The sequence below is a fragment of the Triticum dicoccoides genome, chromosome 5A (assembly GCF_002162155.2).
Source record: "Triticum dicoccoides isolate Atlit2015 ecotype Zavitan chromosome 5A, WEW_v2.0, whole genome shotgun sequence".
Classification (NCBI taxonomy): domain Eukaryota; kingdom Viridiplantae; phylum Streptophyta; class Magnoliopsida; order Poales; family Poaceae; genus Triticum; species Triticum dicoccoides.
Window position 1 is genome coordinate 404,062,985 of NC_041388.1, and position 16,366 is coordinate 404,079,350.

Below are 16,366 nucleotides of genomic sequence, written 5' to 3' on the forward strand. Positions count from 1 at the left end.
CAGCGCCTGGAGGTGTCGGATTCACCATCCGACGAATCCAAGACGCACTCCTCTCATGAAGACGAGGAGGAGGAAGAAGAGACCCCTCCCCCTCCAGCGGGGGAAGGGAATAAAAGGAAGGCCACCCCAACTGGGGAGGCCGAAGGGTCCAAGAAGGGGAAAACCCTTCCTCCGGACTACTCCACTGACGCCGACGACGGCAGAGAGGAGTGGGTGCCCAGGGCCAAGCCCCTGGCCAAATCGTAAGTATCCGGATACCAGAGTAATTCATAGTATTCGTTTATTGTACAGCTTTCCCTTATGTCAAATATGTTTATGCAGCCCACTCAAAGACCGTCTCGACGCGTCGTCGAGCGGCTCACTGGACTCGTAGGATGTGAACTCACTTCCGACGGCTTCCTCCCCCCGCCCTACGGACGACACCGAAGTGTTGTCCCAACAGGTTCCAATCCGGGAGGAGGTGGTCCTGGAGACGCAGCGAGGCAACCTCCCGGACTCCAAGAGTAAAGGGGATGAAACCCCCCAGGGCTCCAAGTACGGCCCTAGGCCGGACACCGCTCCGGAACCTTCAAATGTTCCAGAGTTCAGCGGGGGACCTCCTTCCAAGAGGAGCAAGCCCACCGTGTCGGTGACCTCCGTCCAACCAGAGGCGCCGGACAATCTGTTAGAAGCGCTCCAAGGCGCCTCCATCGACGAGGGGCACCGCACCATTATGAGTGCGGTGGTCTAGAAGGTTCAGTCCGCCAAGAGCGGACTGACAGAAGCTTGTACTAGCCTTTTAACAGGCTTTGAGGTAAGTAAAGAATGTGTAAATAATGACAGTAGCCCCTGATGCTCTGTTTGGCATTCGGGAAGAAAAGCCGAATAGAGGATCAAATAAAATTTGCAGGAGTCTAACAAAAAGGAGTCAATATGCGTGTGCAGGCTTCCCTGCTGGCGTCCGCCGCACTGACTGCGGAAGTGGACACGCTAAAGCAGAACCTCGAGCGGTCCGAGCAAGAGCTCGGGCGTGCCAAGAAGCAGCTCGAGGACAATGAAGGTAAGAAATACCTTGTTTAAATATATATAAAAAGGTGCAATTGCCAAAAAAATGACAGGATTGTCGTGGCTATTGTAGGGGCCACGTCTGAGGTGGCGACCCTTAAGCAAGCGCTGCTCGAGGCCGAGAAGACGGCGGCCACGGAGCGCATCGAGCGGGAGAAGTATGAGGCCGAGGTTAGCAAGGTACGGCAAGAGCTCCAGGCTCTCATGGAAAAACATGAGAGTTTGGAGCTTTACTCAAAGACGCGAGCGTCCGAGCTCGCGGTGGCTATTGAAAATGCCAAGTCTGCCAAGGCCGAATCCCAGAAGACCCTCCAGGAGTTGGATGAGGTGAAGAAGATAGCGGCGGGTAAGGCATTCTTTATGCAAAGCAAACACATAAACGTGAGTTACTTGTTACTTACCCGAATTGAGAGCTCTCCAGGAGCGTTCACAGATCTTCCCCGGAGTGTGTCTGATGCCGCCGCATTCTATCGAGCTGAGGAGGGCAGCTCAACGGAGAAGGTGTTCTGGTCTTAGTATGCTGAGGCCGGACACCCCGTGCCCCTGAGCGACCAGCTGAAGCAACTGGTCGAGCTCCACAAGGCGGCCGAACAGGCCATGAAGGGCCTCATTGTTCGGCTGTGGCCTGGAGGGGCTCTGCCTGGGAGCTATTTCGGGCTGGTGCAGCGGCTGGTGGAGGCCTGTCAAAGGCTTGAAGTCATCAAGCGCTCCGTCTACATTGAAGGTGCCTGTAGGGCCCTTGCCCGTGCTAAGGTGCACTGGGGCAAGATGGATGCTGAGAAGCTTGTGAAGGACGGGCCACCGCCGGGGAAAGAGCATCGCAAACCCGAGAATTATTATAAGGATGTTCTGAAGGGTGCCCGCCTTGTGGCGGATGAATGTTCTAGGGATGTAATTTTTGAGTAAAACTCGCTTGTTTTGTTCTGTGCGCTGAAAACTTGTTCATATGCGCTAAGCAATGCTGTTTTGAATTTAAAATATTACCTTCTGTGCAGCTGTTTATCAATTTTGAGAGATGGCGAGTCGTCGGCTTCTGCCCCCGTGCCGCTAGTGCTGGAGTGTTCGGGGATAAACTTGAACGCTCTTTTTCCCATGTTTGGGTCCTTCGAGGGAGGCGCTCAGCCCAACGAACAAGGCAATCGGACTATAATGCGTGAACACTCTCACTTAGCCATAGAATTCTATAATTTTAAATTTCGGCGAAGCCCTTGGTATTCGGAAGACCGAGTTCGGGGCGCTATCCACGCCTTGGCCGGACAGAGCCGGCTCCTCGCCCTAAGCGGCATAAGTCTTTAGGGACTTGAAAAAACCTCTCGAACAGCGACTAGCTCTCGCTTCATCATGACAGTCAGTTTTAGCTTTCTCCACTGAGGTGCTTGACCCAGCTCAACTGGGGCACAATCGCAGTGGTTCTCCTAGTGCTACCTTAGCCGATATAGTAGAACGTAAGGCACCAAAACATAGGAGCCGGGCAAACCCAACTATTGACCCAAGACATGATTCGGAGCCGATGCATATAATGCTATAAGTTCGGGGTGCCGTACTTGTTAAAGTGTTCGGACTTCTCACACCATGTTGAGGGGTACTGAAGCCCCTGGCATATTTTGGCCGTACCAAAGTGTACGGGTGCAACATGTCGTTAAGGAACATATATATATATATATAAAAGAGTAATGCAAAAATAGACAAAAGCTATGCATTGTTTATTAAAGAGGGCTGCGATCAAAGCAGAACGATACAATTAATGTGATAAGCAAAAGGTTGGACTATGTAACATGTTCCTTCCAGGGGCAAGCTACGGAATAGTATGCGAAACAGGTATACTGCTCATGATAGAGACCACATGGGAGTTCCGTAATGCGGTGTGGCTTGTCTGCTTCCCTGGTTCTTGCATCATTTGTGCGGCAATTGAACTGCCGAACAGGCCTTCCGGTGAGTGGAGTCCTGAAAGTAAGAGAAAATTAAAAAATCAGCAGCCCCTGGTGCGGTTTAAGCCGTGTTTCGGGCGTGCCGTGATGGTGCCCCTCCCCCTGTGCCCATGGTATCTCTAGAGCGTAGTTATGTACGCGAAGTACTGGCGTCGCCTTTTTGCGAGGGTTGGGGTTGGGGCTGCATTGCTACGCCTGCTCGGATCGTGCCAGGAGGTCTTGTTGTAGGTCACTCCGGGCGAGCTTGACGGTGTCCGGTCGTTTAGTGGCCGGACTGGAGAACTGCCTAGAGAGGCTGCTTTGTACTTCCGCTGCAAGGGCCATCATGTGCTCCTCCGTTTAGAGGGAGCATTCGGTGTTTCCATTGACCGTAATTACTCCTCGAGGGCTTGGCATCTTGAGCTTAAGGTATGCGTAATGCGGTACCGCATTGAACTTAGTGAATGCGGTTCGCCCGAGCAGTGCGTGATAACCACTGTGAAACGGGACTATGTCGAAGATTAACTCCTCGCTTCGGAAATTATCCGGAGATCCGAAGACCACTTCAAGTGTGACTGAGCCTGTACAGTTGGCCTCTACACCTGGTATTACGCCTTTAAAGGTCGTTTTGGTGGGCTTAATCCTCGAGGGATCTATGCCCATTTTCTGCACTGTATCCTGGTAAAGCAGGTTCAGGCTGCTGCCGCCGTCCATAAGGACTCTAGTGAGATGAAATCCGTTAATAATTGGGTCTAGAAGCAATGCGGCGAATCCACCGTGACGGGTGCTAGTGGGATTGTCCCTTCGATCAAAGGTGATCGGGCAGGAGGACCATGGGTTGAACTTTGGGGCGACTGGCTCTATCGTGTATACGTCCCTTAACGCGCGCTTCCGCTCCCTCTTGGGGATGTGGGTTGCGTATATCATGTTCACCGTCCGCACTTGTGGGGGAAAACCCTTCTGTCCACTATTGTTCGGCAGCCGGGGCTCCTCGTCGTCATTGCTATGCAGCCCCTTGTCTTCATTTTTGGCATTTAACTTGCCTGCCTGCTTGAACACCCAACAATCCCTGTTGGTGTGATTGGCCGGCTTTTCGGGGGTGCCATGTATCTGGCATAAGCGGTCGAGTATTCGGTCCAAACTGGACGGGCCCCTAGGATTCCTTTTGAATGGCTTTTTCCGCTGGCCGGATTTAGAGCCTCTGAATCTGGCATTAACTGCCGTATCCTCAGTATTGTCACCGTTAATGCGGTACTTCTGCTTGTTGCGACGCGACCTGCCACTACTGTCCCTGGTATCCGAATTACCAGGGTTCTTGGTCATATTGTTGCTATGAGCAAGCCATCTGTCTTCTCCCGCGCAAAAGCGGGTCATGAGTGTCGTGAGTGCTGCCATAGACTTCGGCTTTTCCTGTCCAAGGTGCCGGGCCAGCCACTCGTCACGAATATTGTGCTTGAAGGCTGCTAGGGCCTCAGCGTCCGGACAGTCGACTATTTGATTTTTCTTTGTTAGGAACCGTGTCCAGAATTGCCTGGCCGATTCTTCTGGCTGCTGGATTACGTGACTTAGGTCATCGGCGTCTGGGGGTCGCACATAAGTGCCCTGGAAATTGTCGAGGAATGCGGCTTCCAGGTCCTCCCAACAACTAATTGATCCTGTTGGCAAGCTGTTAAGCCAATGCCGAGCTGGTCCTTTAAGCTTGAGTGGGAGGTATTTGATGGCGTGGAAATCGTCGCCGCGGGCCATGTGGATATGAAGGAGATAATCCTATATCCATACCGCAGGATCTGTTGTGCCATCGTATGATTCAATGTTTACGGGTTTGAAACCCTCGGGGATTTGATGATCCATTATTTCGTCTGTAAAGCATAGTGGGTGTGCGGCGCCTCTGTACTGGGCGATATCATGACGTAGCTCCAATGAGCTGTGTTCGGCCCTGCCGAATTTGTGGCCGGCATGACGGTTACCGTCTCGAGCCGTGGGGCGCCCATGCGATCCGTAGATCGATATTGTTTGCCATGCCTTGTCCTCCAACATGTCTCGTGGTCTGGCGCATATTCCCGTGCCTTGGTACGGGGTGCGGTTTGAGTGGAGGGCCGAGAGGCGTCTCTGTCACGGCCACGAGGTGGTCGGTCGGCCGCATCAAGTGCTTCCTCCTCTAATCGGGGTAGCAACCTGTGCTTTGGGTAGCTCTTGGAGGGGCATTCGAGTTTATGCTCTTCGGCCGCAAGGACTTCAGTCCATCTGTCGACTAGCAAATCTTGATCAGCTCTAAGCTGTTGTTGTTTTCTCTTGAGGCTTCTTGCCGTGGCCATAAGCCTGCGTTGAAAACGCTCTTGCTCAACGGGATCCTCTGGCACGATGAATTCGTCGTCGTCGAGGCTTGCCTCGTCTTCGGAGGGAGGCATATAATTATCGTCCTCGACCTCTCTGTCTGCCACTCTCTCATGAGGGCTGGTTTCTCCATCCTCCTGTGCTAAATCTTGCTGGAGGGGGTTTTCTTTGGCGCTTTCCGGAGTATTATTATCTCCCGTGCTGGAATCACCGTGTTTGTTTTGGCGGGATTTTGAGCGGCGCCGCTGACGTCGGCGCTTAGGCTGTTTCTTGGAGGGATCATCCTCCACTGTTCCATCGCCATCTCCCTCTTTTGGGGTGTCCACCATGTATATGTCGTACGATGAGGTGGCTTTCCAGGGCCTAGTAGGCGCTGGTTCTTCATCATCTCCTTCATCGGCGTCCGTACCGTCGATGTCTTCGGAGTCGAAGTCGAGCATGTCGGTTAAGTCGTTGACAGTAGCTACAAAGTGGGTGGTGGGTGGGCTTTGAATTTCTTCATCGTCCGTACCCCAACCTTGCTGACCGTAATCCGGCCAGGGCTCTCCTGATAAAGAGAGAGACTTTAATGTCTTCAGAATATCGCCGAAAGGCGAGTGCTGAAAGATGTCCGCGGCCGTAAACTCCATGATTGGCGCCCAATCGGATTCGATCGGCAGGGGCGCGGAGGGTTTGGGGTCCGGAGAAGAGTCCGGCTCCTTGGAGTCACGAGTCTCGCAGAGTGTGGGGCTGGTGTTCGGCTCGATCGCCGTTTGGATCACAGCCCCCGAGGCGGCGTCCAACCACCCATCCTCGATCGGCGCAGTTGGCTCCGAATTAAGGGTCGAAGCCGATGCGGGTGCGGCCTCCAGGGCACTGTTCGGCAGCAGAGCTAGATCATGCTCGTCGTGATAGTGCGGCGCGCTCGGCAGTGGCTCGAATCCTTCGAAGATCAAGTCCCCGCGGATGTCAGCCGTGTAGTTTAAACTTCCAAATCTGACCTAACGGCTAGGGGCGTAGCTTTCGATCTGCTCCAGATGGCCAAGTGAATTGGCCCGCAGAGCGAAGCCGCCAAAGACGAAGATCTGTCCGAGGAGGAAGGTCTCACCCTGGACTGCATCGCTATCGATGATCGTAGGAGCCATCGAGCCTGACGGCGACGACACAGAGGAACTCTCAATGAAAGCACCAATGTCGGTGTCAAAACCGGCGGATCTCGGGTAGGGGGTCCCAATGTGTGCGTCTAGGCCGGATGGTAATAGGAGACAAGGGGCACGAAGTTTTACCCAGGTTCGGGCCCTCTCGATGGAGGTAAAACCCTACGTCCTGCTTGATTAATATTGATGATATGGGTAGTACAAGAGTAGATCTACCACTAGATCGAGGAGGCTAAACCCTATAAGCTAGCCTATGGTATGATTGTTGATGTGTACGTTATCCTACGGACTAAAACCCTCCGGTTTATATAGACACCGGGTAGGGTTAGGGTTACATAGAGTCGGTTACAATGGTAGGAGATCTGTATATCCGTATCGCCAAGCTTGCCTTCCACGCCAAGGAAAGTCCCTCCCGGACATGGGACGAATTCTTCAATCTTGTATCTTCATAGTCCAGGAGTCCGGCTAAAGGTATAGTCCGGCTATCCGAACACCCCTTAATCCAGGACTCCCTCAGTGTGTGTCGGCCAAAAAATACGAGATGCACATTAGAGGAGATAGTGATCGGCGGACGGGCCCTTGAGAGAGGGTTTTGAGAAGTCGTCGTAATATATTAGCTTGATGTCGGATAAGTCCTAGATGGTACCTATTGTTATCCGAAGATGCGTTTGCCCATAGTTCGGTCAAGCCAAACACTGAGCACTTTGAATTTTCTGTATTGAATAGGCAATGTAGTAGCCCCCGAGACACTGGTCGGGTGGCAACACCAGATCAGGGGATCGAAGTTCCCCTTTAATATTAGTAAATGATAAGCCCGAAGCCTAGTAGCCCTCGAGCCTTAATGTGGGCACGAGTGGCCGAATTAAGGATCAATGTCCGGAGTAAAATCACAAATTATGTGTAATGATTCTATGTATCCAAGTACTCTACATCATTAATGCTTGGATCCGCACTGTACAAAACTTTGTTGACCGACCATCGGCTTCAACCTCCTCGGCCAGTAGCCGGGGAGTGTTTCTCCCACTTTATAAAGCCTTTATGAGGGCAAAGATTTATGGCAAACAAGGCAATCCGGTCATACGGTTTTATAAACAAAGGTATGCAGAGAGAATGTTATATTAGTATTTAATGTAAGAAACATCTTCCAAAGAAAATAGTCCCGCTATCGGTTCCTTTCTTTGGGTTGTCATGCCGACCATGATCATGAAACCTCACCTCCGATCAATGTGGGAGAAAAATACTGAGGATTTAGTCTGGGGAAAGTTCCCGAAGTATGTGGTCTTTAGCGAACCTAAATTTTCATTTCCGTCGTTGCCGACCAATTATATCCTTTAAGATTGCTAGCTTTTGGCTTCACCCAGTCTGAGGTACTAACTCGGATGACCCGGTAGTAACAATCACAGAGGTGCTCCCTTTACCGCCTAGCCGACCAATCAGGAACATAGGGGTAAGCACAGGAGCCAGGCAACCTAGCTTGGCCAAAATCTTAAGTCAAATTGATGCATATTTATGGCTTTATAACAATAATTACGAAATGCAACGCTTGTATAATGAATACAAACGCTGATGATATTTATTTTGACTCCGTTGCGACCGTTTATTATTTGAAAGTGGCCCATCGTCGGCTTCTACCCCTTTGTAGATGCTACGCAGGGTGTTTCCATAGTAACAAGACAACCCTTAGCCGACGTCTCGGTGCCCGGAGGCGGTTTTGTTAGCGGAAACAAGGCAATCAGATATGCGGGCTTTATAAATTTCACTTAGTCATGGGAGCTTTAAACTGGGGAAGCTAGCTATGAGCCCCGGTTAGTGTTCGACACCGACCAAAGTCTAGCCAATAACACTTCGGCCAATGTTATGAAAGGCCCATCGTTTAGCACGGGGTAATCGGTATCAATCTATAGTTTGACACCGTCATCGGATTGCTGACCAGTTTTCGTCCATTGTGACAATCAGTTTTCGGCTTTCTCCACTGAGGTGCTTAACCATTCGAGCTGGAAGCACAATCGCAGTGGTTCCCCCTTTGCACACCTAGCCGAACAAAGTGGGACATAGGAGGCAAGCACAGGATCCGGGCAACCCAACTATTGACCAAAGACACAATTCGAAACCGATGCATATATAGCAATATCCGAGAATGTTTTAGCCGAATCTCTAAAGGTGTCTGGTGTTGCACTGCGAGACTTATGCTGGAAACACACAAATAGTTTAAAAGTGTCATAGGCTTGGAAAACCAAAAACTTCAGTAAAAACTTTACGCCCAAACTAAATCAAGTCATTAGGCGCCAATCCGAAAATTGGTCTTACTTTTGTGCTTCTATCGTGCATTAATATGACACATCTGATCTCAAGACTTCAAGCGGGTCAGCCTACGGCTGCAACCTCCTATCCCGAAGGCAGAGTACTTCTCATTAAGCTAGTTTAACGAACTAAACTCGAGCAGCATTAGAGACAAAACAGGCTATCCGGCTATTGACGACACACTCGAGTCGAGAAAGGAGTGGTAGAAAAAGACTTTGCAACACCTTAGAAGAAGAACACTTATTATAAAATGGCTCATATAAATTTAAGAGCCCCAGTTAACACGGGCAAAGAAAAGTGGTTTTTAGCGAACCTCGTTTTTGACAAACATATTTTAGCATAAATATAATTTTTGGTCAAATAGAACAAGAATAAAAAAACTGAGCATGGAAGTGACTTAGCTGGTTAATGTGCTCGGTGTCGATGCGTGGCTTGGGCTTATGGCGGGACGAGGTCCCAGCCCCTAAGCCGGTCCCGAGGTGGCAGAGCAAATAGCTCGGCACTCCGAAGTGGCGACATAGCACGGCTAATGTGGTTGGGTGGAACCTCCAATCCGACTGAGGCGACGGAGCAGGCCGACAGTATGACACCAAAGTCCATGATGTGGGTTAATGGAGTGATGTCGAAGCCCCGGTCTAGCCGAAGTGACGTGGTACGTCGGTACGCCAAGGTGACAACGCTGCCCAACCCGAATCATTAGTTGTGCACAAAAAATAGTGCAAGCCGGAGATAATAGTAGTAATAATAAAATAAAATAAAAATTCCTTGCATAATTAATTATTTATGCAAAGTGAGTAATAAAAGAAATATGACCCATGTGCCCAACACTCGATGAGGTAGAGCTCTCTCAGCGATGCCGAAGTCTCCGAGGCAACCGAACATGTCGGTATGGCAATTCGATCAACAAGGTGATCACGCGAGCCAATTTACGCTGATTGGGACGATGGTGTCGGCTTGCCGAAGTGACCGCATGACGCAGTCAAAGTCGATTACCTACACATGTAAAATAGTGTGGTCCAAAAAATATTAATATAAATATAGAAGAAAAACCTCGATAATTATTTTATGCAAAATAAGTTTTTTTCTAAAGAGATGTGGCCTGGCTTAGAAGCCAATGTTGGTGCAGGGCGCTGGCGTGACAAAGCCTGTATTCATAGGGCAGTCCGAGTCCCTGATGAGGCGTTCGCCGAACTGCAGACGGGAAACTGACCGAACCGTCACGCAACCATCATTAATGCGGCCATCACTTGACAGACCTGTGTATAGATGATGGAACAAAAACCAGAGTAATAATTCCTCGAAAAAAGTAAACCCAAGCAAGAAAAAATACTATGATTAATTGCACCTGGTTTATCTGTTGTAGCAATCTGAAGAAAGTTTACTCCCAAAATTAGGACTCGATCCGCACACCCATTGCCTGATGGGCGATGAAGCGACAGCATGGGGATGCTGGCAAAGGTTGGCTCGCCGAGGCAAAGCCCTCGGTCCAGCTAACGTGACGAAGCTGGTCAGCTGGTGACGCTGAAGACTCCGGAGTAGGTTGATGAAGAGATGGTGAAGCCCCCGGTCTAGCCGAGGTGACGGAGCGGGTCGGTAAGGAGACGTTGCAGCTGCAATGTCAGCCGAGGTGTTGAAGTAGTTCGGCGCGATGGACATTGGCTTGAAGAAGCAACAGTTCGGCCATGCCAACGCAGGTCGTGACTTGTGACGCGGTCAATGTGATGAAGTGACCGTGCGATGATGCCGGTGTGCCCACTCCGTGTAATCCGTGGGGCTGCAATGTTGGTGATGATTTATCCTTCGCGATGTCGTACTCTTGTTCAGCTTGCCGAGATGATGATCCGAAGAAGTTGAGCTCGGCTCAACAAAGCGACGACGTGTCTAGCGCAGGTCAGCAGCCATGGAGCAATGTTGCCGGACTGGTTTGACACCAGCGTGATGGTGAAGAATACCTCAAAGAAGGCTTAAAATTTTATGGGCACGTGTTTAAGAACAATGCAAAATACCCTAGAAAGACATACTTCCAAAAAGGTTGTCCAATATCTCGTTCATGAAGAAAGATGAACTCAGGTCAAATTTGTATTCGCGCAGAAAACAGATCCGAAAAGTGATGCAAGGTTCCCGGAGTTTGAACGGTTGGATCGGGCTGAAATTTTGAGAGGTGGTAGATAAGGAAATTTCATAGAAAATGAACAGTTGGATCTACCAAATGACCACCGAGCTAGGCTTGGGAGACCACGCCCTAAACTTGTCCAGATTCCTGTCAAGACTCGACAAGCCTCCAATATATCATAGATCGTCGAAGATTCCTCCATCGGAACGCGACAAAATTTTACAGGGTTGTTGTACACTCAATTCCACACAATTTCACTGAAGTAATAATCAAAGTGACGCTCGAGGAGGTGGTGTTGGCGGATATAGGTTTGTTGTCCAGAAAAACAGCACGGTCTCCCGGGGGCAATGTTGACGTTGAGCCCCCGATCTTCATCGATGATTCCTCCATAATCTTGATAGAGATCGGAGTTGATTATGAAGGCCCTCGTCCGAACATAATGATCTGAGACGGAGCACAGTCCTCGGTCGAGGTAAGGTGACTAAGCGAGCCGACGATGAAGATGCCGACATCGACAATAAGGCTCGGCTCTGACACGTAGATCGCGCCGGAAACGATCTGAATTCCCGTCGCACCATGGTGACTGCCAGCAGGCTCTCAATGAAAGCACCAATGTCGGTTCTATATCCAACATATCTCGTAGTAGGGGACCTAAGCTAGGCATCTTGGAGCAATGGTAACATGGACACGGGATTTTACCCAGGTTCGGGCCCTCTTAATGGAGGTAAAACCCTACGTCCTGCTTTTGATTGTATTCATATGGGGTGTAGTACAGAGTACGTGTATCTACCACGAGATTGATCTAATGAATATAAGATGTTCTATTGACTAGCCTGGCCTCGGTTTATATAACACACCGGAGGCCTAGGGTTTAGAGGAGTCCTTTCTTGGGCGCCAAGTCTTATGGAATCCTCCTTGTATGCGGCATGGGCTGCCCGAAGTGGCCCATGAGTGAACTGCCATAGGGGTCCTCGACCCGATACACCTGTTCGGGAGACGACGTGTTGAGTACCCCCTAATCCAGGACACCGTCACCCGGACATAGACACTGCCGTGGTATTCCCGCTCCTCCTGTCTATTTTATGTTTTGTAGGGAAAATGATTGATTCGTCTATTAGTCGGATGAGGAGTATCGAAACAAGGAGCTTGGTGAATTCATTCAAAAAGGGTCCATCGATTCGTCGGATTTGGACGACAAGGAAGTTGAGTTGATGATGATGATGATGATGATGATGATGATGATCGGCGGAAATGAAGGGACGTGGAGCACATTCTAAACTTCAAGGGTTCAATCAAAGGAAGGAGAGTTCTAAACTAGGATCGTAGATGCACGACTGCTCTACAAGGACTACTGCCAACCCATACCAACATTCCTTGAAACGGTTTTCCGTAGACGCTTTCGTATGTGCAAACCCTTGTTATTCCACATGGGGGAGGGAGTGGAGGCACATGATCCCTATTTTGATCTCAAGAAGGATTGTTGCGGACAACTCTCGTTCTCTCCGTTTGCAGAAATGCACGGGTTCTCTGAGGATGTTTGCACTAGGTACCGTCACCGATGCCATTGGTGAGATGATTCGGATGGGGGAGAGCACATGCATTGATGCCATTGTGAGATTTTCCTGCGTCGTGGTGAAGGTGTTTGGAGTGGAGTATCTGAGAGAACCAACTATGCAGGATACAAAAAGGTTGACGGCTATTGGAGCAACGAGGGGTTTTTCAGGTATGCTCGGTTCAGTTGATTGCATGCATTGCCAATGGAAAAATTGCCTCAAAGGTTTGCACGAGATGTACCAAGGCCACTCGAAAGAGGTCGCCATCATACTAGAACCAGTGACATCAAAGGACTTGTGGATTTGCATGCTTTCTTTGGCATGGTTGGTTCTCACAAGGACATCAATGTGCTCCACAATCTCCGATGTTCACAAGACTTTGTGATGGGGATGCGTCGCCATACAACTACACCGTCAATGGGCACAACTACAACGTATGGGATACTACTTTGTCAAATGGTATATATCCTTAGTGGGCTCCGTTTGTGAAGACCATATACGATCCCCATGGCAACAAACAAAGCCATCTTTACAATAGTGCAAGAAGTACCTAGGAAGAATATGGGGAGGGCATTCGGAGTGCTTCAAACTCGTTGGGTATTGTTTGTGGATCTGCAATGATATGGGAATCAGAGACTTTGTGGCAGCTGGCGACATGTTTTGTCATTTTGCACAATATGATTGTCGAGGGTGATGAAGGTGAAGGGGCAGCCCGAACACATGATTTTGAGAAGCCAAGAGTACAAGTCCGCCTCCCGAAACGTGATGTGAAGCATATTTGTGAACTTTCTGAAGATGTATCGGAATCTTCGGGATCTAAATGTTTGCGCTTGTGGAGCATATGCAGACACATAATAGAAACAAGGAGTTTAATGTTTGAATTGTGCATTCAAAATAAATTTTATGTTTGAACTATGTATTTTTTTCGCTATGAACAAATGCTATTTATGCGATTCATGTGTATGATCGATGTGCATGGATTTAAGGTTTTAATACGAGCAGTGTGATGTGCAGTAGGGCATTTAAGGGGCCGTGGGCGCTGTCTCGGATCATGTCCGGGTACGTCTAGAAATGTTCACGGGTCGGATTTGTCCTAGCTCTGATTGTTTTTGCTTTGAAAGTAGGCTGGACTTACCATGCTATGATGTGTTGAGATATGCAGTGTCAGAACAAAAGTACTCCTGCTACGAGACAATGTACACAGATAACGACGCCTTGTTTTTCTTGATGAAACAAAACATATGACGACAAGTTAATAAAAGCGAAGCTAGCTACAGGTGAAACAGGGCATCCACTGGCGACTTATACATGGTGAGCTTTTACATGATTAGGTATCTCGTGAGCAATAATTACAGCTAACAAAGCATGACAGGGTAACTACAAAAGAATTGATTAAAAAGGACACAACGTGGTCTGTCTGTCTGTGCGGGCTTCTGAGTTCTGACGCTTGACTGGCTGCGGCGGCATATCCCTCCTTCCTACGGCCTCAGTCGGACCCACTCGTACCGCCCGTCCATGGGAGCGTCTGCGACGACGTCATAGTTGTACCTTCAATCCAAAGCGCAAGATCCAAACGTTAGAAAAGAACAGGAGTAGTACTGCACTGCCAACCTCACTTTTTGTTTCTGGAAATATAATTGCTTGAGCTAATTTGACAAATGCAAAAAACCAAGATCCCCCGAATTACCTTTTTTTGTGTGTATGCTCAGAACAGTCTATATGTGTAGTGATTTTGTTCAAATTCCTTCATACACTAGCACCAGCAGCTGGCCTTTTCAATCAAGAGAAAAAGAAAAACGGCGACAGAGAATTGGAGGGCAAAGCACATGCTTGCGTTTTTTTTACAGTGTGAGTGTGCGTGTGTTGTGTGCAACACCAAACTGACTGACACCCCAGATCTTGAGCAGCAGAGGCCTCATGTTACTCGAGAGCAGAATTTACAGGCCCACTGCTGCGCATGCATTGCTAGCTAGCTGCTCCCATATAAATCCACGGCGGCTTTTCCCCAAGAGTATAGGAGGAAGCTGTTGCCTGACGCATGCATGTGCGGTAGAACTCACTTGGCAGCGAAGCGCCGCGCGACGTCGCCCTCCGCCGCCGCGAAGAAGCCCTCCATCTCCTCCGCCGGCGGCGACCTCGCCTTCTTCGCCTTCTTCGCCCTGCACACCACAACAAAAAGAGGCCGAAGAGTGAGCAGAAGAACTATTCCATACGCGGCAGCACAGCCTCGAACGGTCAGCGCTGTGCCGTGGGTGGAAGGAAGGAAGGGAGCGGGAGACTGACAAGTCGGCGGGCGCCGCAATGCCGGCGCTCTCGCGCTTGCTGCAGCTCGACGCCGCCGCCGTCGCCGTCGCCGTCGCCGTCACGGTGGCCGCGGCGGTGGCGGCCATGCCTTTTTCCTTTTCTTCCTTCTCTCCTGTTCTTTCTCTCTACTTTTTTCCACCCACCCACGCGCGCGGCTGTGCCGGTGGTGGGTGCTGTGCTCTGCTCGCTGGGTGTTACGGGGCCGGAGTGGGGCTGGGGCTGGGTGGGAGGAGATAACGATAGGATTAGGTGGGAAATGAAACGGTGGAGGCCGCGAGCGAGCGAGCTTATAGGTGGTCGTACGACGTCCGAGCCGAGAGATTCCGAGCAGGAGTACTACCAGCTACTACTAGTATAATTAACAGCAGCTACTCACTGTAGCTAGCTAGGAAGGACCTGGTGCACAGGAGCGCCGCAGTGCCCAAACCGGAAGGCGGCTTGGTTTTTACCCGTGCAAAGGACTGGAGGACCAAACCCTACAATATACTGCCTCCTTCAATAACAATGTGCCCGTATAGTTTATTTTTCAAAAGAAACTGATATTATAGATACCAAGTAAATGATGTGTCCGTAGAGAAATCTATCTGCGTCTGCAATACCAAAGAAATACAATAAGAAATGATGTCTTATGCTACTTGAAGTAACTGGTCTACCAATAAGCTTAAAGTTGCTCCTCCTGTTCCAATTGCTCTGGTTTCTGCTAGGAATATGCAATGTAGTATTATCTTAGAGGCCAAAGCCATTATATAACAAGTACGTAACAGAGACCAAAGGCTAAAATACAGAAAGTCCAATGTCAATACAAATGTAACTCTAACACCCCCCTTAAACTCATGGTGGATCTACAACACTGAGTTTGGAGAGCTAAAATTCATGTTGTGCTCTAGTCTGGCATTTCGTGAAGAGGTCCGCCAGCTGTAACTCGGAAGGCACATACTGAAGAGCAATAACATGGTTCTGCACACCAGCGCGCACAAAGAAAGCATCAATGCTTCACGGGGTCTCACGCAATACTGATAGCACATGTACTGTCTGACAAGAGTGTAGTAGGTGTAGTAACAGAAACACCAAAATCCTTGAGTAACCAGTGTAACCAAGTCACCACTGCCGTGAGAAGAGCCATGGCTCACAACTCAGCCTCTACACTCGAACAGGAAACTACGGTCTATTTCTTCATCTTCCAGGCAATGAGAGAACCACCAAGAAAGACACAGTAAGCAGAATGTGAACGACGATCCGAAGGATCACTAGCTCAGGTAGCATCCGAATAGGCCAGGAGTTGTAACGAACTGGAATGAGGAAAGAAGAGACGGTGAGAGAACGTGCCACGAAGATATCGTAGAACACAAAGAAGGTGGCTATAGTGAACCAAAGTCGAAGAAGAAACAAATTGATTCAGGATATGGACAGGATCGGAGATATCCAGACGAGTGACGGCGAGATAAACAAGACTCCCAACAAGATGATGATAACGAGTCGAATCAGACAAGGGCTCACCATCAAAAGCATTAAGGTGAACATTAAACTCCATAGGAGTCTCAATAGTGTGCTCATCACTGAGATCCGCTCGAGCAAGAAGATCCTGGATATACTTTTCTAGGTAAATAAAAAAGCCATTACAGGTGGAGGAAACCACAGTCCCAAGAAAGTAACGAAGAGGATCAAGATTAGACT

At 49.4% G+C, this 16,366-nt stretch overlaps 1 protein-coding gene across 1 annotated transcript; it reads right to left on the bottom strand.

Moving 5' to 3' along the window:
* Nucleotides 1–13,585: 13,585 nt before the first annotated feature.
* On the bottom strand, nt 13,586–14,930 carry LOC119297441 (cyclin-dependent kinase inhibitor 6-like). Its single transcript, XM_037575231.1, has 3 exons — nt 14,672–14,930; nt 14,449–14,547; nt 13,586–13,936 (listed from the first exon to the last, which is right to left on the bottom strand). The coding sequence occupies exons 1-3, from the start codon at nt 14,776–14,778 to the stop codon at nt 13,867–13,869; spliced, it is 276 nt and encodes a 91-aa protein (XP_037431128.1). The 5' UTR covers nt 14,779–14,930; the 3' UTR covers nt 13,586–13,866.
* Nucleotides 14,931–16,366: the final 1,436 nt, after the last annotated feature.